Genomic DNA, 24,093 nt, shown 5'->3' with positions numbered 1-24,093 from the left:
TCACAAATAACACAAAGAATCACTCACTATTCAAGGAATACTTTACATTTCAAGAGGTTTCGCTGTTTCCCACGTGTAAAAAATAATGCTGAATACTTCCTTTAAATTAATGCCACAAAATTAAAATAATTCCTTCTGTTTGATGATGGAGTCAAAACACAAACTTTCACAGCTGCCAATTTTCTTTTCTGCACTTCCATGTTCTGTTTCCATTTTATTTTCCTGTGGTTGGTAATGAGTCTCAGATACATCTACAGAACTTCATGGGCTTAGTATGAGTAAATTAGGCCAAGATAATGAGAGGAAAATTAATTAATTCTTATGAATGTGAAAAATTCTTCATTGAGCCCCATCTAATTTTTTTTCTGAGATAAGTTTTTTTGCCTCTCTGACTTCCACAGGAAACACTGCAAGAAGTTTACACAGTGTATGGGTAGAAAGTTCCTTGGGTGGACACGTTTTCTCTCCTAATCTCACTTCGCTAGAGCCAGGTCACTGCTAAAAAATCCCCAAAATTTAAAGCATGAACAGATCAATGTACAGGACAAGAATTGTTTTAATAATTATTTAGGAATTGTTACAGGACAGGAATTGTTTTTCTTCCAAAGTACACCCTGATACCTGTAATGTTACAAATGTCATTTTTAAAACCTTAATTTCATGAATATGAAATCTGTAGAAAAGTAAGGTTAGGACTACCTAACAGATGTGTCCGAACACAAATCACTTTTAAGTTCCTATCTTATTAACTGAAAGACACAATTACTGAGGTTCTGGATGAAACAGCCATTACTGCAATTGCCTAAATTCTAACATGATAGCTGTGCCTGGTTGAGCCCATATTTCTGGAGTTATAATCAGCAAATTTACTGGAATCAGTGGTATCTCAGATACAGAGGAAAACAGTAAGTGACTGAAGCCGAGTTTCTTTACGAAAGTATGCAAGCATTTGCAAGTACTTCTAGGTAGTACCTACTTTTTTTTATTCCTGAATTAATTTTTTCAATTATTCTGAGTAACACTGTCATAAACACTGTGATTATCAGGTCTGTATTTCAGGTGAGAAATCTAAGGCTGAAGCACTTCAAAAACATTACATGAACTAATTAATTAAATGAAATTAATGAATTAAATAAAATCACTTCCACTATGGTACAAAATTAACTAAAGACACTAATTTAAGTACACTGTAGCAGTTAATTGTATAAAAAGCAAATAGCTGTGTTGTGCATGTGCTTGGGATAATTATATATGTCCATCCCCCCAAAAAAAACCCAACAAAAATCTTGTTACAACTGTAATCTGTATCTTTTTATTTATAAAAGGTACAGCAAAATATAAATGAATTATATGCACACATTAAGTGTTCCTTTGTGGGAACTACACCTTATTTAGCAGGTGCCATTGTGTGTTCATCCATATTGCTATCAAATGGCACTCCTACTAATTTCATAATTAATGAAACCTTCCGACACCTTGTCTCATGGCAGAGAGTTAAGGTTCAATAATTTGCATTGTGGAGGTAGAAATGATCTCAAGAAAGAAGAGTCTTATAAAAGAATATACTCAAAAATATTGAAGGTTTTTTAAACATAAAGGAAACCTTTAAAAACAGAAGATCTCTCAAAAACATTTGCAGCAACACTTTCCCTCCAAGGATCTTCAGTAGACAGAAAATGAAAGTCACATTCTTAGACAGCTGTGAGAAAATGGATAGCTCAGATTTCTCTCCTCACTTTGACTATGCCCTTAAATTCCACTTCTAGTATCTGCAGTCACTGCTTCTGTTGCCATTCAAATCCATGCAGATGGTGGGAAGCCAAGTCAATCCCTGAAGCTTCTGGTGTGAGTTATCCACATGTTTCTTAGAGCTAATCCAGACTGGTCATTCATATGCTACACACAGAGTAATGCTTTTCAGATTTTCTTAGCTGTATTTTAATTTAAGCAGGGACCAAACAAGTCATTTGAACACCCTAGTTCCATGTCCAAGTCTATCAAAATCTTGTTTTGATTTGTTTATTTTCAAAGATCTTGGCTCATGCTTGCAGGGAAATGAGAACTTCAACAAGGTTAGTCACTCTGCTGTCTTCCAGGACTTCAATGCTTCTATCATGTTTTCAAAGGTTAACACTTTATCTCCAGAGATACTGGTAAGCATTATCAAGTATTTTCAAAGAAGGATTTGGGCATTTTTGTCCCAGGTGATAATTCAGACCATCACAGTCTGGGTCTCTTAACCACTGTACCGCCTGTGACTACTGTAGTAATCCCCAAGCTTGTTATGACTCCTTGCTTAGAATTTAAAGCATAAACTAGTACCAGATAAGCTTTCACTGTACATATAAGACACAACAGGACACTGACCATTTCTCCACATTTAAACACAAGTCAGTCTTCCATATATGAGTATTTCCCCTCCCTATTATATTTGTACATAGTGGTATCACTCCTCTGCAGCAAGGTAGTTACAGACAAAATGTTACAGGAGGGGACTGTGATATAAAAGGGAAAATGTACCCAAACAAAAATAGATTTACTTTTGTTGGTACTGGCTCGCAGACACATACACACAAAAAGTCTTTAAATACTTAAAAAATCCCCTATCATTTCCCCAGTCTCCTTCATCTGCTGCAAAGTTATGAGGGTTCACTTAAAACAAGGTGCCAATTGCAGCAGAACACCATGGTGTGATTGAGGATGAGGAAAACACAGAAAGAGAATGTCTACACAATGTACACTAAACACAAGCAGACATAGCCTGAATTTTTTAGTTGACACTTACACAGGGAACAATCTGGGGGCACATATCCTCTTTGTTCCATATCACTTACCCAAGGGCAAAAAATGTGTCAAATCAATCTGAAGCACTAGGATCTTTCATCTCTTCACTGATAAAAAGGATTGCATATGGTACTAAGGCAATGGTGAATCAAGCCTTATGGTCTTTACAGGGGGTTTTCCCTCAAGAAATTACTCACAGTTACTGAAACAGCGCTCACAGATCTTGTTGAAATAGCACCCAAGTACAGGTAAATGCAGAAAATTACAACTTGAGATTTGCTCATAGCATTCCTTCCAATAAAATGGCTTGCAGTGTTTAAAAAAAAGCTAAAATCAAACTAGTCTACATTTAAAATCATGGTGTGCAAGAATATTTCTGAGTCAGTGAATTGTGTGCATGTCTGTGACAACTGAGGTAGACTTCTTTTCTTGTTCCCAGTATGTTCCAGCATATACTTATTCAAGTTCTTGGCAATGCTAAACAAACTTGTATCTTCAGTCTCTTTCAAGACAGGCATTTTGTCTAACTCTTTGACACAGGAAGAACATTCTCTTCATCCCCAGGTTGTGCAGGCTTGCTGTTTCCTCTCAATGTTAAAAATGAGTATCTCAGTCCTCCTGCCATACTAAAGAAAAGAGAATGAACAGTGGTGTCAGAGATGTTGGACGTCATAGATGTCATTTGATAGGTAAGTACCTTTCCTTCTGAAGGATTAAAGAACACCAGCTATCTGGTGCCTCAGAGCTATGTGAACCATCTAAGAAAGCAGCCCCGAGCAGACAAAGGTCAATTACCAGTTGCTCACACAGATTCACACATACAGATGCAACAGATCATCCAAGCACAGAAAGTTCTCTCTCTAAAACTCACAAGTTAAAACTTATATTCCATGGGCACAACTCATTCAGTGTTCTCATTTCCCACACCACTTAGCCTTTACTTGGAAGCCTTGCAGCCAACAACAAAAGAAAAAAGAACCAATTCAATTCCACACAGTAAAACTGCTGGCATATTTCCACAATTATAGCCCTACTACAGTAAGATTTAATATCTGAATATAGACAACTAACTGTAATGAACTTTACATCCTAAGGCAGTGCTCCTTCAGGTCAGTAGTTTCAAAACTGCATCACTCAAATGAGTCTAATCAAATGAAACATAAAACTATAGCTCACTGAGAAATTTTCAGCTTTAATAAATAAAGTCTATTCAAGTTTCACTTACCAAATATTTAGCCCTATAAAGTTTAACATGGAGAAGATGTAATCTCCACCAATCAACATTCCAATGTAAGCAATGGATATATTCTGGAAGGAAAAAAGTAATGCATTTATATGTCAGATTTCATCTCCATGAATGTAAGTGATATCAACTAATTCACTTTTCTAAGGAAATAGCTATACTGTGTTGCTGACCACTCTAAAATCAGCCTTTGAATTAATTTCATGGGATGTCAGCCTTATGGATAATGTAGCAATGAAAAGAATAATAAAATCAGTGTGTTTTCTAAATGCATACAATGCACTGAAAGTGACTTTCTGGAAAAAAAACCCCAACCAAAATTAGCTATTAGATATTCGGCAAAATGAAGCTAAGGCCATCTTTTGAAAATCATTTCTTTTTAGTCTGTGGAATTCAAATCCCATTTCTTAAAAGTCTGGGTTCTCCAGCATAAAAAGGATGCCTCCAAATTACAGTGAACATTATTTATTATTACCTTAAGAGGGTTATCTACTTATATTTCCAACTAAATGCGCACTGAATTCACTTGGTATAGGTTTAAGACAGGCACAGTTTAAAGATTCTACCTTTCAACCACCCCCATCAAGTTTTTGAAAAATTGTCCCCTAAAGACAGAAGGAAAGCTGTAGAACTGTGTGATCATTTCACCAACACTTAGCTGCTTTCAAATATTTTAGCAGCTAGTCTGGACAATGACATCAGTCTCTACCAGTCTCTGCTAGAGACTGCTGCATCATAAACTGCTTCTCAACTTTAAAGCTGCTCAAAGTGTGTCAAAGACTGTTAGAGCCTAGAAAACAGAAATAGTGTTACTCTGACTTAATGGTTTGAGGCAGACATATAAAATTTAAAAGAACACTTTCAGGGCCACAGAATGAAAACTACTAGATTAATCTTGCAGCTTTCAAAAAAACAAAAAAAAAATAGAGAAAGAGAAGTGCCATCCTCCTTTTGCAGATTTTGTTATGCTGAAGGTACTGTTTTTCTTAGTCATGGAAAGGAGCACCTTCAGGACTATTACTCCTGTGCCTAAGCTAGTTTGAATTCTGATAGTGTTTGGCCCACAGCTGTGTACATTTTATCTTTTACTAAAACTTTCAGGTTTATAGCTCTGTACTTCTCTTCAAACTAGCCTACAGAAAAGTTCATGGTCAGTCAGGGATGTACCCAGACATGCTGTCCTCATCAATACAAAGGAAGATGCATGGTTTTAAATAGAACTGCATTAAAGAAAACACACTCCAAGGACAGCAGGTTCAGCTTTTAAGATATGCATGTTTTGGCATAGATCAAATTGACCAGAACTTGTACAAACCAAAATTCAGCTAGCACACAAGTTCCCTCACAGAGACTGAGGCACTTAACCATGGAGTACACTCTGTACTTCAGCTTAGCCATTATTCTGCACCTATGAAAGCCCTGTGTATCAGCTGCAAAGGAAATTAGTTTAGCCCAGGGTAAAAGCAGGCTAGTCTGTATCAGTTCACCTGGATTTGCATCAGGGTATCTTGACTAACACACAATCACCTGATAAATAATACAGAATATTATTATTATTCAGAAATCCACAATAAACAACAGAGGCAGGAGATAGTACCAGATGAAATGTGACTAAATGTCCGTCTTTTAATTAAAGTGGTTTGAGTTTCTCTTGTAGGAAAAATGAATATAGATCAATACTAAGTTTCTAGAGCATACCTGAGCTTCAATGCAAGAGAACAGGGTCACATTGTGGTGTGACCTTGTTTGGCACAAGCAGTGTCTCAGTATTAGCCCTCATTTTGAGTTTCCATCTCAAAATATAATTAAGATCACTGCTGAGCCAATGCTCTTCCCTCTCTGTTTGAGCATCTTTATTTCCCTCTTCTACTCCATAACTCACCTTGATGGCACCAACTACTGTTGTTGTGAGCGCAGAATTATAATGACTGCATAGGACAGTAGAATACATCAAGAGAAACCTAAATAAAGGAGAAAATTTTACAAATTCCTCCCAGGAAGCACAGAAGTTTAGCAACACTCTGAGATCTTCAACATATTCTGCATCAGCATTTTTCTGGGATCTATAATCCCACCTGTTTCAAACCCTGAAACGAAATTTCTGTGAATCTCTATTTTAAGTTAATGACATTCAAAATATCATTCAGCATATTCAAAACATATGTAAAAATGTGCTACTTGAGCTCTAGCAGAGCCATCCCTTTTCTCTGTGCTTCTTAAATGTCACTATTTGAAGTTAGTTTGACCCCTTGGTTGTGGCATGTGGAAGAGCAGAATAGGATGCAACTCATTCTTCCTTTGACTCTGCAGTTTCAACAGGAACAAAGCATTATTTCATTACTTTTAAGTCTCCCATATTTTTCCAGCTGCTTTAAAAAATAAACACACTGAAACAGTTCCTATACTCAAAGACCTGCATGCTATTAACTGCAAAGAAGCTCACTGATCAGAAGAGAGAGACAGAAGAGAGAGTACAGAAAGTACAAAGCTAAATGTTGTGTTGTTCAGCACTGAACTGTGAGGTCAAAAACACAGATAGTACTGAAGAGCTATTTACACCATTAGAAAGAATTAAAAGTCAAGACATAACCCTGTGAGAAAAAAACATTTTCTTTGAACTTTAACATAACTTATTAGTGAATCTTACATTTCAGATTTGCAATTTGTAACACTGTTATGAAAAACATTCTGCTTGACTCCCCCTTGTCCTTACCCCAACAAGCAGGAAAGAATGAATTGAAAGACAAACAAAAAATTTGTCCAGTGCTGGAAATGTGTTGCCTATTAAAAAAAAAAAGAGAGAGAGAATTATGTGGTATATAATCAACTGTAAACACATATAAAATGTACTTTATATGAAAATATGTAAATTCACAAAATACATTTAATTCATACCAAAATGACGAACCATTTATATTACTATTGGAAACAATTTAATGCATGTAACTTGAGGGACCACAGGATGACAGCCATCATGATACCTAGACACATACTTGTAACATGCATAGCAGTGCAGATACACAACTGCACACTGTAAGCAAGGAACACAAATGCAGTACAGAAAACTGCGTTTTCGTTTTTACTGACAGATACTTACATTGTGATTAATAATACATAATAAATAGTGTTGATATTAGACAGACAGAAACAGCAAATACATATATAATTTCCTCTAAATCTAATTCCACACCACAAATTTGCTCATGAGCAGCTTTCAAGGCCCAAGCCTGCATTTTTGAGCACTACTAAGGTCTCTCAACAACAAAGGTCATTGAAAAGGCTCCATAACCACATTGAAGTCTCCTCCTTAGAGAATTGCAGCAAACAAACACACAGTGCCACATAACAGTCACTAAGAAATATGTCACAGATTCTTTTCCATCTCTAGTAACTCCCAGATATATCTCATCTTGATCTCGTTGGTTTAGATTTGCCTGTATAAGTATCAAATTCAGCCAAGGCTGAACACATTCCTGAGAAACAGAATAAAGGCCATCAGCTGCTGAGCTGCAGCCTGCTGAGCCTCCACCATGTGAGGTAATAGGTAAGAGGGATCTTGAACAGCTCTGACCTGCTGGAATTGTGCTGGTGTGCAACAATAAACTGCAGAGTGTAACAGAGAACTGGGGCTTCCTTCCTCTTATATTACATCACGCTTTCCTGTCCTCACAGTGAGCCAGCTGGTAAATGATAAATGAGTAACTGGGACACCCAAAAACTCTCATCTCCACAAGGGTCTAGAACTAGCTAGGGGAGCAGAAGCATGTCCCTATCACACAGACGTGGTACTGATGTTTTGACTAGCAAAAGACACATGCTGTGATGGGTCAAGGTAAGAAGCTCTGCCAGGGTAAAAGCTAGTCTGAAAATCTGCTATGTACGAGTGTTATATGCAATCATTTGCTGACTTGTCATCAGTATTTTTCCATTTTCTCCGTTTTCTCTGTGATTTGATTTCTGTGTGTCACACTGACACTAGTTATCTGCATCATTTAATAGGATTTCTATTATTAAGTGACCAAACCAATGTGCTGCACAGCAAGTACAATGAATTTCTCTGAAATATAGCTATTCTTTTCGGGTAACTGAGCATTTAGCTGTTTGCATCAAATCAGCCAGTGGGCACAACACACTCCTTATTTTTCCCATGAAGTACACTTAGCAACAAGGTAACAAGCAACAAGGTCTCCCTGGTTTGGGAGACCAGGTCTGCAAAAATGTCTCCAACCCTGTGTGCTGGAAAAGCAGTTGAAACCTTCCAGCTATACAAACTTAGGCCCCCTTTTCCAAGATAGGCAGCAGCTGCATTTTCCTAAACTGGCACAAGGTCATGCTGGACTGATGTCATAAAGAGATTTCACATTCACAGCAGACCTAAATCCACCACATTCAGGGAATCATAATTTTTCTCCTTAAAGCAGAATTCTAAGAACACAATGACATAAGAATACAACAATCTAAGAACACAATAATCATGTGAGTTCAGGGCACAACAACATGCAACAAAGAATATTGCAATGATTTATTACACCCTCCAAAGAATTTTCAGTGGCATATGTCAAACATTTCCAGAAAGGAATATGAGTAACTAGACTAATTTTACTATTAAGAAAAAGGAAGTATGTGAGGGAGCCAGGAAAACTTTCTGGTCTGATACCTTATGTATCGGGACATACTGCCTAAGGATACTGCATTAGGATTACCTGGGAAGAATTTTGCTCTAATTCTATGAGGATGTAAAATGTAGGTTACCAAACTAGACTGAGACTAACCAGAAATCTGTCCTGGACATCAGAATGAGAGAATGACTGGAAATTGTCTGTGTATTTGCAATCTCATTTTAGAGCATGTGGCAAATCACACAGTGCAGCTGGATTCTCAACCAACTGCCCTAGCTGGGAGCCCCCAGACATACATTTGCTCATACACAAAGACTCATATAAGGACCATCACACAAATTCAGCTTCTTCTTAAGTGAAAAATCATAAGTTCTTATCTGTGAAAGGGAAGTCCAACTCAAACTTTTCAAATACTAATCACCAACATGAAGGAAGGATTACCTCTTCAGAAACAAACAAAAAGCCCCACCCACTTCCCAAATGAACCCTGAACAAAATAACCACATCAATCTGAGATATGCAATATCACTACTTACCTGCTGGAAGTCTCCAGTAGAAAAGCTAATAATAACTGTTGGAATCACCATGAAACAAGCATTATAGAACAGGACACCGTATTTTCCCAACTCCTGTGAAAATTGAAACATGGTGTTTGGCATTAAAAGTCATTTGGGAGCAAAATACTACATATGACTGGCAATTCTTCTGTCAATGAGCAAAGAGAATATAATACATCTCGATTTAAAATACAACCTTGCAATCCTTGGATTCAATGTTTCATACTAAGCTGAATTTCCACTTCAGTTACTTTGTGCACCCAGCAGAATATTACTGCTCTTTTATACCTTGGACACTTTCTATATAACACCAGGAAATTCCAAAACACTGGTCCAAAAGTACTTTGTGTTGACTTCACGTAAGACTCTGCCCGGCCAAGGAATTACCCAGTCCATCTACTGTAAACCAACCATGAAAACACATAACAGGAAAATGAATGAAGTCTGACTCGTAGATGGAGCTCTGTAATCACTGATAATTGATGTAATTTTATGCAGCTTGAAGGTACCATATACCCACTTGGTTAACTTGCTTGACACAAAGGCAGAAAATTAGGAGAAAGAAAAAACAGCCTTCCCTTCCTCCAGATTCAGCCATGCTACTTAGCAAATATCTCCAGCCTATCTCTTCTCCTGTATCTTGCAGAATACTGTGAGGCTGTTAAGTGCTACTCATGAACAAAAATGCAGTCTGGCACCAATGTGATGTCTAAGATTATTAAAAGACATATTTCTGCTGTATGGAGTGAACCACAGAAGTCAGAGACCAAACCCCTATCCAAGACTGCTCTTTGCTATGGCTTGGTATGTTTCATGGCATTGCATTTGAAGAGCAGCCTGCCCAACATTTACATAAGTAATATGTATCAAGGTATTACTTACTCCTTGGCATACCCGCCTTTGCTGTGGATTTGTTTTCAGATAACAAGAAAAGACTACAGTTACTGTGGTTATTGGCTCAGGTTGGACAGTTCCCTGTTTGTTTTACACAAACCTCACTTAAAGTGTGTTTCTAGTCAAAAAGTCATACTCATTATATAAATATTTATAATATTTACAGGTAAACTATTTGCTTACTGTTTGCATTTGTTTGTTCTTTTTAAGTAACTATAAACTCTACCTCAAAGATTGGGAGAAAATAAAATACACTGTTTACCAAAGCCTAGCCAGAGATAAAAATAACATTTTTTCCCAGGCTGTTCTGTATTAAGGATGCATATATAAACTGACGTATGAAAGTAAATGAAACTATTTATTAGTTCATAACAGTAAGCACATAAAGGTCATATAAGTAGCCCACCATTATTATATTGTCATAATTCAATAAATTCAATCTAATCACTCCACAGTTACCTTAGGATCAATTTTCTTCTTTGTATAAACTCCATTTGCTGCTGTGAAGATATCATTTAGCAACACAAAGATGTAGCCCTCCAGATTGAAAGACAGATCAGACCTGGGAAAGAAATACTATATGGTAAATAAGCAAAAAAAAATGCAATGCATTGCATTACCTTGCTTACCTAGACAAACATTGTAAATGTCCCATGAACTCCAGCAAGTCGTAGGTTTCACTCCAAGCCTTTGCTTTAAGTCAAAGTACTTTACATTTCTCCAGTCATAGGACCATCACAAATGAGACATCAGAGAGTTCCTAGTACTTAGTGGTAGGAAATGTTCCGTTTTCATTCAGAGAAAAATTCTACCCATCTCAACCCTGACAACCAGTCCAATTATTACTGAGTATACTTACCCATTCCTGATAATACAAAAGTAGCTAGGGAATAAAATCTGACTGTTTTTTACAGTCAGATCAGACATATTGTCAGACTTTCTGTTTTGACTAGCTACCTCATTCATATACGGTAATTCATTTAACAGGACATGGCTCTGAGTCATATCACATGGAAACTATTTATCCGTGCTCCCAGCAAAGCCAGGAAACAAACAAAACATTACTTTGTTAAGTAATGTTAGGTAAAGGAATATTCAAACAGAAAGAAAACAGAGTACAACAGCCTACAAGTGCTTTGTGAACTTAATCTCACAATGGAACTTATATTTTAAAAAGTAGGGTTTTTTTGTTTAAAAATATAGACAATGCCTAACTCTGCATTTGACAACCAAAATATCGGTCTTTCTATCCACAGTAAGAATATACATTTCCAAGATAATTAAAATACACTGATGCTGTGAAATAAAAGCCATGTTCCTCACACGGTTTTAACTTGCTTTACTCTACGATCCTGCAAACATGGAAAAAGACACACCCAAAGACTTCCAGCAGGAATGAAATTTTTCCCTTTGTGTATCTGCACCTCCCAATGATGTTACTAGAGAGAATTTCCAAATCAAGTTTATCCAAAGTAACTGATCTCAACTTAGGTTTACTTGGAACTAAACAAGGGAAAAATCCTCCTGTTGTCACTCCCCTCATAATATGGCTTTGTATAAGAAATTGAAACCTTACCCAGCAGCTATGAAAGCCCCAAGAATGATGGCAAATACGCTGACTATAATATTCAGTGGGTATCGTTTCCTGTAGGCAAAAATTAAAACAGTTCACATTTTCATTATTTGAAGTGGTGATTAAATGGCTGTCTGCCTGAAAAGTTTCAAAGCAATTAATAATCACAGAACATTTAACAGGAGGGCAAAGTCTTGCCAACCTTACAGAAACAATGTGATTGCCCATGTGCCACACTGTCAGACCTTGGCCCAGAGAACAGAGATTGAAAAAGCACTGTGATCACTCTGTACTAGACAATTATAAAAGTAAAGATTAAAGGTTTAAAGTGACAGCACTGAAACAAACTAATTTAACATGCATTGATATTCATAATAGATATATTTCAGAGTTTTCCAGCACTCCAATAAAAGAAAATCACTGTACATTTCTCATGCAGTTTTTCGTATCACCTGTGTTGGGAAAGATGCTCCACAGCACACTGTCTGGATTATTTTCAAACAGATACTTTTTTGAAGCCAGACTGAAACTTTATACTTGAAAGGGAAAGCATGGAGCTTATGATATTCATCACTACCGTATCAGTGCTGCCACAGAGTAGTGTAAAAGATAGTGTAAAACTATTCTGGTTTTTATATCTACACTATTTTATTTGGAAATATCTTAAGTACTCATTTTTTGCACCTTACCGCAATATGCTTTACAGACATTCCCCCAGACCTTATTCTGTCAAGACAGACTCAGAGAGAAGATCCATTAAAACAAAATGTACAGTGGTCTTGAAGAAATGCTCTCTGAGAAATCCTGTCAGTTAAAGGAGCACTGTCCCAACAATAAAGAACTGAGCAGACTCTAGATATGTTAGGCTTTTATTACAATGACTCTCAACAGTAACAACCCAAACCTTGACTGTTTCAGAAGTCCCGTCATGAGCCTGACACAGACCCTCTGGAGTCCTTTCATTTTCAGCCCTGGTAAAATACACTGTGTCAGGCTGTACCAGTACAGCGTTCTGCTGCAAAGCTTTCCTTTGGTTAGGGTGTTGCTTGCACTCACAGTCCACATTGCTGTTCTTCAACTGAGCATGCATGATAATCTCACTGACTCACTTTTTTTTTCACTTGCTTATGGGAGTCTTCAGGCCAACAGAAGACAGCAAGTTTTGCTTTCCCTGGGACAACTTAAAACTACAAAAGAATTCCAGAGTATCCCCAAATATGAATCACAATGATAATTGACTGCTACTTCAGCCAAAAGCAGATGACAGTCTACTTGGAGGCTTTTGGCAAAGCTTTTCCCTGACCATCACTCTCATGGTGCCTGGGTTCAGCTTCAGCAAGCTCATTTTCTCCTTGTGAATTCATCTTAATCCAACACCAGCCATGTGGATAGAACTGTGAAGCTCTAGACAGAGTATGATATATTTACACTCCTGTTCCTCCAACTCAGTACAACTGAAAATAGAGATCCCAAGAAGCTAAAATATCCTTCTTAATTTCTCATGAAAAATAATGTGTGTGTAAGTAAGGAGTTCTCCAACCTAACAACTGGTAGATACCATCTTGCTTCATTAACCTGGTATGTTTTCAGACTTGACCCAGACAGCTACTATAAATAAGCAGACTGCCATGCTATTGGCACTGTTTGGAGACATAAGGATTTGCCTGTTTGAAGCAGTTTGCAGTTTAGGAGCCTCCAAGACGAGACACAAACATAACCACTGAAAGTGTCTGAGTTGTGTCTGCTTATCTGAAACCCATGCAACAGTCTAGAGAATGAGATGTGAAAATGAAAGTAAGCTGATTTTTTTCCTCTAGTCACTAAAACACGTCTTCAAAATCTGTATCTGTATCTTTGGAAAAGCTACATAAAATCACTTTCTTTGCTTTTCTCTATTTGTCAGTAAAATCATTCAATATTCTGATGAGATGACACAAATAATTCACTGATATGATCTAAAATAAAGGTATCTTAAATGAAAAAAAAAAAAAATTAACAAAAAGGATCACCCAAGTATGATGATTTCCAGCAGTAAAGTAAGTGGAATGGTAAACTTCCTGAGCACTGTAAACATCGGCAAACTGTCAAAAAAACAAAATAAAAATCCAAGCATAGTGTCAGATTAGCAGCATTCGTATGTTTTAATTCTTATTTTACTAACCAGGGGATCTAACAATTAATCCAGCAATAAGAAACCAAAACAAATACCAAGTCACTTAGCACATATATAAAAATGTCACTGACATTAGATGAATAATTGCAATAATTGAAAGATAACAAGTCTTGCCAATTTGTAAACCAGTGCAACTGGCTATGTTCTAAAGGTCCCTCTGCATAAGTCAAATTGAATATAATAGGTATTTTCTAGCTAGCATAACCCCTGTGAAATAATTCTTCCTGAAAAATTCATAAGTAGGGTTAAATAAAAATTATTTCTATTGTTAACTTCAGAGAACAGGCAATAAACCTGTCTCTGAAAACATGTAACAGAAATAAAATAAAATGAAAACATGCTTAGTGAACAAGCTGTACTTTCAAAAAAGTAGAATAAATCCATGACCAAAAAATTAGAGGAAATACAAGAAACATGAAAGTAAGGACCAGCTCCGTCTACTGAACAAACTGCTACTTTTGAGCAACATATTGCTGATCTTCATGAAGTAATGCAGTTGTAAACCTTACTGAGTGAGAAAACTCTGACACTTTGGAAACGTGACAGCATGGCCATATGGACCAATTAATCCCCTGCTTAAGAGACCTATTAACAACTGCATTAATAAATGATACAAATCTCAACACAGTTTAATAACTTTACAACAGACATTTTGAATTTATGTGCAGGATCACCTACACCTTCCAGACAACCCAAACAAGGTGCAGAATTCCACAATGTAAACAAGTGTCATACATTGTAACAAAATGCAGTGTTACAAAATGTTAATTGTAGAAACACTGCAGCCATTTTCACATTTCTGTTATAAAAATTAGTTACAACTAGTAAAAGAGGCATACCAGCCACAGTACAGGGAGAAGGTGCATTTATATACCCTACTAAACATTTAAATTTACAGTCAGAGAAAAGGGAAGAAAAAGCCAACTATTACAGGACTGAAATTACTTTCTCATTCACAATGGCTAAGTGTTACTAGGGACAGTACTGCCTAAGTCCTTATGTCCATTTCAGTGGAACAACTTGTGAACACATTCAACAAAGAGTTGCAGAATCAAGCACCTAGTGTTCCTAGCTAAAGAGCATTAATTCCATAAATAGAAAGAAATGTAAATAAATTAAAAGTAATATATTGGGGGATCTCATCACTCTCTGCAACTCCTGGAAAGGAGGCTGTAGGGTGCCTGCAGTGAGAGCACCAGAGTAAATGGCCTCAATCTCAGGCAGGGGAGATCCAGACTAGACATTAGAAAAAAACTGTCACTGTTAGGGTGATCAGAAATTGGAGGCGGTTGGCCAGGGAGGTGGTGGAGTCACCATCCCTGACAGTGTTTGGATCTGGCACAGGGTGATAAGGTTACTGGTCCAGGGTTACCATGATAGTGCAGTGTTGATGGTTGGACTGAATGATCTTAAAGGTCTTTTCCAAACCCCATTTTATCATTCTGGGATTCTATTTTCTTTCCCAGCATCTGCCTCATGGTTACAAAACGCAACAAACCTGCAAAATTCTCTTTTGGTTTAGCTTAGTACCAAACCCTCAGGAGCCTGCAATGACATAAAAAGCCACCACAACGGTATCTTGCAGTCCTGGTGCAGCCATCATGCTTCTGTGCTCCTCTTCCACAGAAAATAGTCATTCATTCTATTACAGCACATGTCTACATTACTTACATCTTTTTAGCACTAGGATAGGAGCAACTCTCATGGGTCTACGCTTACAGGCACACAGGAATTAGGGTATCCTTCAGCAATGCTCCCTGACAACCTGCTTTTGGTGCTCAGCAGGGCTAGGCTACCACCGCCACCACCACCCCACTACACAGCCATTTTTTCATCTCTTCGTGATTCCTAAATACCTGCCATAACATCATGGTACAAATATTTCCCTTATGCTTCTTCCTTCAGAAACATCTTACAGTTTTCCACCACTCTGGTTAGAACACCCAGGAAAAGCTGGCTGCTTGGGTGTGAGGGGGAAGTGAAAGCATCTTCATGGTCACATGGGAGTATTGTGATTTTATGTCAGTACAGGCCTGGCTAAGCTCCCCTTGAAAGAAGCAGATAACTTCAGCAGATAACAGAAACAGATCAAATGATTGGGTAAAAATTTCATAACAGTACCAGGGGTTTAGACAGACAGGCAGACAGACACCACATGAATTTAAGACCCTAGCCAATGCTCTTCTTTAGTGTTTCTTTTTTACCCCACAGGAAAAAAGGGTAAAATCCGAACAGTCTACTTATAACTTCCATTTACTGTACCTGAGTTTGCTGGTACTTGATAATCCACTTAAGTGGTTTCCAACATAAATCAGAGGCAGAGGAAACAACTGTGATAAAATTAAAAGCACAACTCAGATTATTATGTTTAGAAGCACTGTTGAGAAACTTGATAGAATTTGATACCTGTAATACCAGCTGTACTTTTAGCAAGACAGAGGGTTTTTTTAAGAGGAAAAGAATACAACTATGCTGCAAACTCATCTGCAGCTCCCATTTATGTGACTGTTCATGACCATAGCTTCAGGGATGTCATTAAAAGAGTTTTAATCTACCACTGATGAGACTTATTTAGAGTAAATGTTAATCAGTTTTATTCTAGTTACTATAATCCTCAGATTGCTACCCATTTTAATGTTTAATTTTAGGTATAAAAGGTAATATTAATAACAGTAGCTAAATAAGGAAGCAAAGAGGTGGAATAAAAAAATTAATAAGCTACAAATATGTTGTGCTTCTTTATGTACCCCACATTTATTAGTACAGCTAGAAGTTGCAACATTTTACATCTACCCAACAATTTATACTAAGTGAGATACCAGAAAGGAAAGGTATTTAGGTGTAAATTAAACTTTACCAGCTTCTAGCATAAAGACTGACTTGCACAGAAATATATGGTCCATTACACAATACAGAAAAACAATAACAGAACTTCAGAGCCTTAAGAAAAGGATTGCCACAATAATCAGCTGCAATTAGAAGCTACTCATTTTCCTGCTACAGAAAAATTACAGTATCACAAAATGGGCAAGGTTGGAACCTGCAGAAGATTTAAACCAACCAAAGTAATCAGTGGGGACAAAGGTAGTGTGTACATTTGGCCCCATTTACTAACAGTCAAGAGGGGCTGAAATGGCAGAAAGATAAAACAGATCCTCTATCCTAATGTGTAGCAGTTGCTCTTGCTCCTACACAGGAACACTTCAGGGGACACTGCATTTGTCAAAGGCTATGCATTCTCAAAACTTATTCTGCTGGAAGAACATACAGAGGAGTGGGGTGCATTTTATCAATGTTAAAAATTCCGCATTTCTTTCACAGCAAGAGGGAAGAAAAGTGAAGTAAAAGTCAACTGATAGTCAACTGAAGTTAAATTTTAAGTGAAAGTCACAGTAAAAGTAAACAGGACTAAAAACAAAGCAGGAGTGTAACAAAGAATATTCAGCGTGTCTACATAAGTTTGCAAAAATTTTGTAATGCAAAATGTATCTTGTCTACAGATTTTTATTTAGAACATTTTGGTTTATTTAATTTACAGGCTGAAAACAGAGCAGACATTATATTATCTTTCCTCTGAAATTTGTTCCATTATAAAGACAAAATTACAACATCCAGCACAACAGCAAAGCTCAGTGAATCATTTACTTTAAAAGGGTCAGGAACTTCAAAGCTTCATCACTAAAATAAGCATTTCACTACTCTAGCTGAAAGCACTGAAGACATAAACCAGTTCAGGAGTGAAAATTAATGGTTATCTTAGTGTCAAAGCAAAAGCTGACAAAAGGGTAAGGAGCTGGCCTAAGAGTTCCTTAAAAAGGAGAGAAATCAACAATAAGCAATCCAACTGATTCAGTATAACTAGTTAAATCCAGCACTACAAGCAATATGCTATCCTGGGTGCTAAAATGCTGACTGCTCCCAGCCTATCCACTGAAGTCTTCCAAACAACAGATATTAGGATAAAGAAAATGGGTGCTGCATTTTTTTTAATGCCTTTGTACTTAAGTTAAACTGAAGACAACAGCAGAGAGGGAGCACAGTGGTACTGGTGGGGATGGAGGGAAGAAACTTCTCAATGTCTTACTAAGTTGTTTATATGTGGAACTCAAAGCTATCCACTGGGAAACCTCTCTTATTCTGGAAAAAAGAAGGATTGTCGCTTTTATGAATGAGACCACAGATTTTCCTCCAAGACTTGTACATGTAGAAATGCCAAAGATTTCAACATGCATTAAGAATAAACATGTCTGTTTATTAAACGTCTGTCTGTGAGACATCCATTGTCCACCTCATGCTGACAATAAGACAAGATTCTGCAGTAAAGATGCTGGCCTGAAAAGCTGTATCTGAGCCCTGGAGCAGGGCTGGGAACTCTCCCTGTGTCCCTGAGCAAACATGACTGATATACCCTGCAACAAGACATAAACACACAGGCTAATGCACCAAAGAAACACTCTAACAACATTGCACATAGATACAAAAATCTTGAAGGATCATTGCTATAGTCATTTCACATCCTAGTTGCCAAACTGAGGCAACAGGAGACTGTCTCACTTTTACTCTGCCCTGCCTCTTTAGACCACACACATTTAAGGTCTCTATGATGCAGCTAGTCACTACCTACAGCATTCTCAGTAGGCATTATTTTAGCTCCTCCTACGGAACATAAATCTTATACTGGGAGCCAACTGTTGTTCAGGCTTTTCACCTATCATGTTATTTTTCTATTGTTTTATGACATATTCCATTCATATTTCCAAGTAACCTTTCTCCCTTCATGGTTTGTTCAAAAGTCTTTCATAAACATGTATCTCCATGGATCCCACAGAGGCTATATCCCGAAAACCACTTCAGGAACAGGAAAGCTGCATGAAGAGGAAGCACACTTCCCATGTGCTGCATAACCAAATGGCACCAGATTTGTCTGCAAACAGATTTCTTTGCAAACAGCCCAAACACACTAGAATACTGCAGAGAAATTAAAATTATCAAATCCATTTTAAAATTATATGATACAAATAATCCCATTTGAAAAAGAAATGCAAATGTTTTTCTTGTCTCCATAAGAAAGAATAGTACTGTAAAATAATACAAGGACATTTGTAATCCTTACCTTCACAGGTATACTTTTGTCAAAATCAGGGAAGTGAACAACCTTATTTAGTTTTGACACATACAAGATAAGTATAGTGGCTGCCATCTAAAGAAAATGAGAAAACAGAAATCATGTAAGAGCAAAATTGTAACATATGAATGAAAGAACTGCTTCAAAGACAAAATCTTTACATGAATTTGACAAATGCTAGCTTTTGTATTTCCCTAAAATAACAGCACAGCATGCAATTAACAAACTGAAATAATTTTACTCTTCTCGATTTTGCCAGCTATTTATTTAAAAGCAAAATACACACATATGCTTTACTATCCTGAAGAAAATTAGTGTCACTCTGTGAAACAGTGTGTGCTGAGAAGGAGCTGATAAAATAAAATAGGGCACAGTCCCAGATAAACAATGAAATTTTTACTCAGAGTTGTTTAGTCTGCAGAATCACTCCTAAAGCTTTTTTTTTTGGTAATGCAAGATGGAGGTTGTGCATTGATCAGTCTGTTGACAACATGAGGAAGACATAATAAAGATGCAGACAGAATGAAGAACAATATCTGAGCAATCATACATCACAGGTGTTAATGCTGTCCCCAGGGAGTCAAAAAAAAAAAAAAGGGTAAAATACAGTAATCTACTACCTAGAGGATGACGTGCAGTCATGTTCTGCAGACTAAAGCACTATGCCATATCATATGTACTTTACAAAACGTTCAGGGAAATCCTGGAAGGATCAGTCAACAAAAAAAATGGAAATGCCATTAAGTCTTAGGTTCTGCGAAGAAACAAAGCTGCATCATCACATGAATTATTGCCACATTTTCCAGTCTTTCCCTGAAGCATGATCTGTGGTTCCTTGAGCACTCTGGATATGTAAAACTCTCTCTCACATAGCATAAAGTCTTCACAGGACATTTTACTCTCTCCAGCACCAAAAAGCAGAGATGTCACACTTGAGGTATCCTGTTTTCAGTTCTTCCTCACTACCTCCCGGTGTGCAGCCTTGGCAGAAAGTAAATTCTCTATAAAATGTATTTGCCTAAACAACACTTGCTTCAAGGCTCAATCTTTATTAGTGATCCCTCTGCTGTGACACATTCTTCTTTATGGATCCAGTCCACAAGCACTTGAACTTTGGTTTTACTATGATGCCACCTAACAACAAAAATAATAAAAACTACTTCTGCTGCAATACTGCAGCTTACCCCCAGGCAAATAAAACAACAAAGAATCAAATTTTTTTGTTGGTCCTACTGGAAAACGGGGAGAGATTTACAAGGAAATACATGGTTTCACTACAAACAGGGGCAGTATCTCTGCATATAGTCTACAAATGCTCAAGGACTCTCACAGGATGCATGCACATGCTAGCACAAAGCTGGACAGTTTTGAAGGCCAGATCTCTTAATTACGGAACTTTACAGGGAGAAATAAATGGCATTCCAGTCTTTTACATTACTCTTTCCAGGCCATAATTTTGACTCATGCTTAAAGTAGCCTGTTTTCAGTAAAAGAAATTACAGTTCCTTACATTGTATCTAATCCAGAAGACAAGCAGTTCACTATAACTTGTGATTCTGCCCCTCAGATCTACCTCCATTATCATTAGTTTAACTTACAAAACAATGAATACTTTTAGTATGCTTTACTTGTGAACATACCTGTCCAATTCCAAGAAACATTGGTGATGGGAAGCTGAAAAGTATGAACAGACATTTAGTACTGAGGAATAGAAAAAAAATTATGAAAAATAAAAAAGTTTAAGTTTAAAACCAAAGTCAACAATCGAACATGAAGATGACTGGCCTGTGTTTCAGAAGACCTCAGGACTACATTTATTGTAGTAGTAATGTTTTATTTCTGGAGTCCAAATAATACAGGCCATGCACAGTTGATCAATTCTAAACTACTAGTTGCTTGGGGAGCATTTTTAAGTGAAGGTAACACACTTAGAGAACTCTTAATGCATCATTTCTTGAGCAGCCTCACCTATTAGGCATCATGAGATAGGATAGTAACCTAAACCTCTTACACTTGCTCTGACTTGGAAGTTTATCTCTACAGTACAAATATACTAGCAAATATGTTTTTGTGAAAACCAAGCTCTTAGGTAAATGTTGTAGAAACATCTACTGTCTAGTAAACCAGCTACGTTGCTACCATAGCCCTTCACCTGGCTTTAGCCAGAAGCATGGACAGAATAATAGAATGGTTTAGGTTGGAAGGGACCTTAAAGATCATCTAGTCCCAAACCCCCTGCCGTGGACAGAACACCTTCCACTACTCCAGGTTGCTCAAAGACCCATCCAGACTGGTCTTGAGCACCTCCAGGGATGGGGAGTCCACAACCTGCCTGGACAACTTGTTCTGGTGCATCATCACTCTCACAGTAAAGGATTTCTTCCTAATATCAATCTAAACCGGGTCTCTTTCATCTTAAGGCCTTTCTCCTTTGTCCTATCACTATATGGCCTTGTGAAAAGTCCTCAAGTTCTTCCCTTTAGGTACTGGAAGGCCACAATAAGGTCTTCCTGGAATCTTCTCTAGGCTGAACCACCCTGTCTCTCACAGCTTGTCTTCACAGGAGAGGTGCTCCAGTCCTCTGATCAGCTTAGTGGCCTCTGGACTAGTTCCAACAGGTCCATGTAGAAATGCCAAAGACAAACGTGTCTTCTTTGTGTTGGGGTGCCCAAAACCTGGTTGCAGCATTCCAGATGGGCTCTCACCATAGCAGAGGGGCAGAATCCACTCCCTCGACCTGCTGGCCACACCACTTCTGATGCACCCCATGATATGGCTGGCTTTCTGGGCTGCAAGCACACAGTGCTGGTTCATGGTAAGTTTTTTGTCCACAAAGACCCTGAAGTCTTTCTCCCCAGGGCTAGTCTCAATCCACTCTCCATTCAGACTATATTTGTGCCTCAGATTGCTTTGATCCAAGTGCAGGACCTTGTACTTGGCCTTGCTGAATTTCATGAATTTGTAGAAATTGCTGAACTCCTACTTCGTGTGCTGAGAAATGTGTATCCCAAATGAGCACAACTGGGATAGGAACAAAGCATTGGCAAAAGAAACAAACACACTGAATCACAGCAGGAAGGCCATTAAGAGCACTACAGTCCTAACACAGTTAGTAGCAACCTGTGGCAAAAGAGATTCAGGGAAACAGAGGTATCATGGGGAGAGCTGGAAAGGAGGCAAATTTTAATCATGTAACACCTAAACTGTCTTTTGTTTAGTACTTACAGCTACTCTACATAAAGATGGAGAGTTCACTCATCTGTACTACATAGACTTCTCCAGACCTTTGTGATTTACAGAGGCCTAAACATTTCCAGCAACACTGTAAGGTCTCTGTACAAAACAGGTTTACTGATGGACATACTTGATTATCTCACACCAATGTTCTAGATTTATGCCAGGGACTTGCAGGGAGCTGCAGTCCATAGGACAAAAGCCACTACAAACCAACTTGCACCATGTATAATTTATGAGAGATATTATATACAGCTGCTATGTGCCCAAAGAGCACTGAATGTTAGAAAATGACAGCAAGTTTGGCTTTTCAACTTTTTTCATTTTGCCATTTCTTTTTCTGATTTTGATTCATGATGAACTAAACCACAGCAAAATCAGAGCAAAGATTTCAAGTGAAACATATTAATGGTGAGAAAAATCAGTCACAGAACAATCAGAGAATCACAGAATATCCTGAGTCAGAAGGGACCCACGAGGATCATCAAAGTCCAACAAGTACAAATCTAGGTTGGAAAACTATGAATTGGTGATGAATGCTCAAGTTCCTCTATTTCCCAGAGCTGCAAGACTAAGAGTAAAATGCAAAGTGTAAAAGGTGTGTAGTTAATGCAGCTGCTTTACACAGTGGTAGAGGATGCTAATTATCACAATGACTCCATACGGAATTAGCATCATCAAGTCAAAAGACGGAATTTTTCAGTGTTTTAATGATTAAGCCATTTTATGAAGTTCACTTTTCATTTCTGGCTACCTCAGAAAAGCAAGGTGGTGGCAGGAAAAGTTAGGGAATATGCTGTTTCCCTGATGGGTGTCTGAGGTGGTGCGATCCCCGGGGAATAGCGAAAAGTCACAGAGGGAAAGCCCGGTCTGTCGGAGCTGTGCCTGCCATCGGGCGGTGCTGCACAACCGGTACACACCGCGCACAAGAGGGGTCCGAAACTGGAGAAGCCGGCCCGGCTTCAAGCACATTACCCACCAGCTGGCTGCCCGGACCCGGGCCGCACGGACGCCCGCGGGTCACGCCAACGGGACGGGGAACGGGAACGGGAATGCCTCCCCGGGCAAGGGCAGCCCGGCACCGCTGTACCTCCACCCGCGCAGGGGGCCGGGCTGGGCCCGCCGCCCGCTCTCACCTGTAGGTGCTCAGGAGCGCCTTGTTGACCAGGACGATGAGGAAGGAGCACGTCCCGTAGAAGAGCGCCGAGAGCACCTTGGGCAGTGCCGGAGACGCGGCGGCGGCATCTGCCTCCTCCTCCGCGGCCTGCCCGGCGTTCATGGCGGCGAGGAGCGGCGGCGAGGAGCGGCGGGGAGCAGGGCCGCACCGCGGGCGGCACCAGGGCGGCCGTGGGGCCGCCGCTCCTCCTGCTCCTTCTTCTCCTTCTGCCCGGCCCGTCCCCGAGCGGCGGCGGCACCGGGTCCCGGGCGCGGCGGGGCCGCGGGCGGGTCTGGAGCGGCGCCCCGCGTCGCCTCGCCTGCGGGAGGCGCTGCCGGCAGGGCCGGGGCGGCGCGGCCTGCGGGGCTCGGCGGCGGGGCAGGCCCGCGGGCAGTCCCGCGTCCCGGGCCGCCGCGTCAGCGCCTCTCGAGCCTCGGCCCGATCCCCGCCAGCATCCGGCACCACCCTGCCGTGGGGCTACAGCAGTCCGGTGGCGAAGCGGGGCCTCTGGGGCTCAGCCGCGGAAGGGAGCGGTCCGAGCCCCGCGGGGCACAGGGCACGGAGGGCGCTGCAGCCACCAGGGCCGGGCTCGGCCCCGGAGCGACTCTCCCAAGTTTGTCAAACTGTAAAAAACACTACGGAATTTGCCTCGGGTGGTTTAACTTGTGTCAGATTTCAAGGGACTGGGAAAATAAACACTTTCAACCTTCTGTGCAACAAGTCGGGCTGTCAGGA

At 39.2% G+C, this 24,093-nt stretch overlaps 1 protein-coding gene across 2 annotated transcripts; it reads right to left on the bottom strand.

Annotated features, from left to right (window-relative positions):
- Window positions 1–1,286: 1,286 nt before the first annotated feature.
- Window positions 1,287–23,781, bottom strand: SLC35D2 (solute carrier family 35 member D2). Of its 2 annotated transcripts, XM_085043318.1 has the most exons (12): window positions 23,339–23,779; window positions 20,609–20,642; window positions 18,957–19,043; window positions 16,106–16,173; window positions 13,680–13,751; window positions 11,674–11,742; window positions 10,557–10,659; window positions 9,183–9,275; window positions 6,741–6,808; window positions 5,910–5,988; window positions 4,010–4,092; window positions 1,287–3,410 (listed from the first exon to the last, which is right to left on the bottom strand). In XM_085043318.1, exons 1-12 carry the CDS (start codon window positions 23,479–23,481, stop codon window positions 3,308–3,310), a joined length of 1,002 nt encoding a protein of 333 aa, XP_084899444.1. In that variant the 5' UTR covers window positions 23,482–23,779; the 3' UTR covers window positions 1,287–3,307. The 2 variants fall into 2 exon arrangements, with proteins under 2 accessions (XP_084899444.1, XP_084899446.1); XM_085043320.1 differs by lacking the exon at window positions 13,680–13,751 and having other exon boundaries at window positions 23,339–23,781.
- Between the last annotated feature and the right edge of the window lie 312 nt (window positions 23,782–24,093).

This window comes from Lichenostomus cassidix, chromosome Z (assembly GCF_008360975.1).
Source record: "Lichenostomus cassidix isolate B80296 chromosome Z, HeHo_3.0, whole genome shotgun sequence".
Taxonomy (NCBI): Eukaryota; Metazoa; Chordata; class Aves; order Passeriformes; family Meliphagidae; genus Lichenostomus; species Lichenostomus cassidix.
Note: the sequence above shows the minus strand (reverse complement) of the source record. Positions and strands in the feature narration are given on the sequence as shown.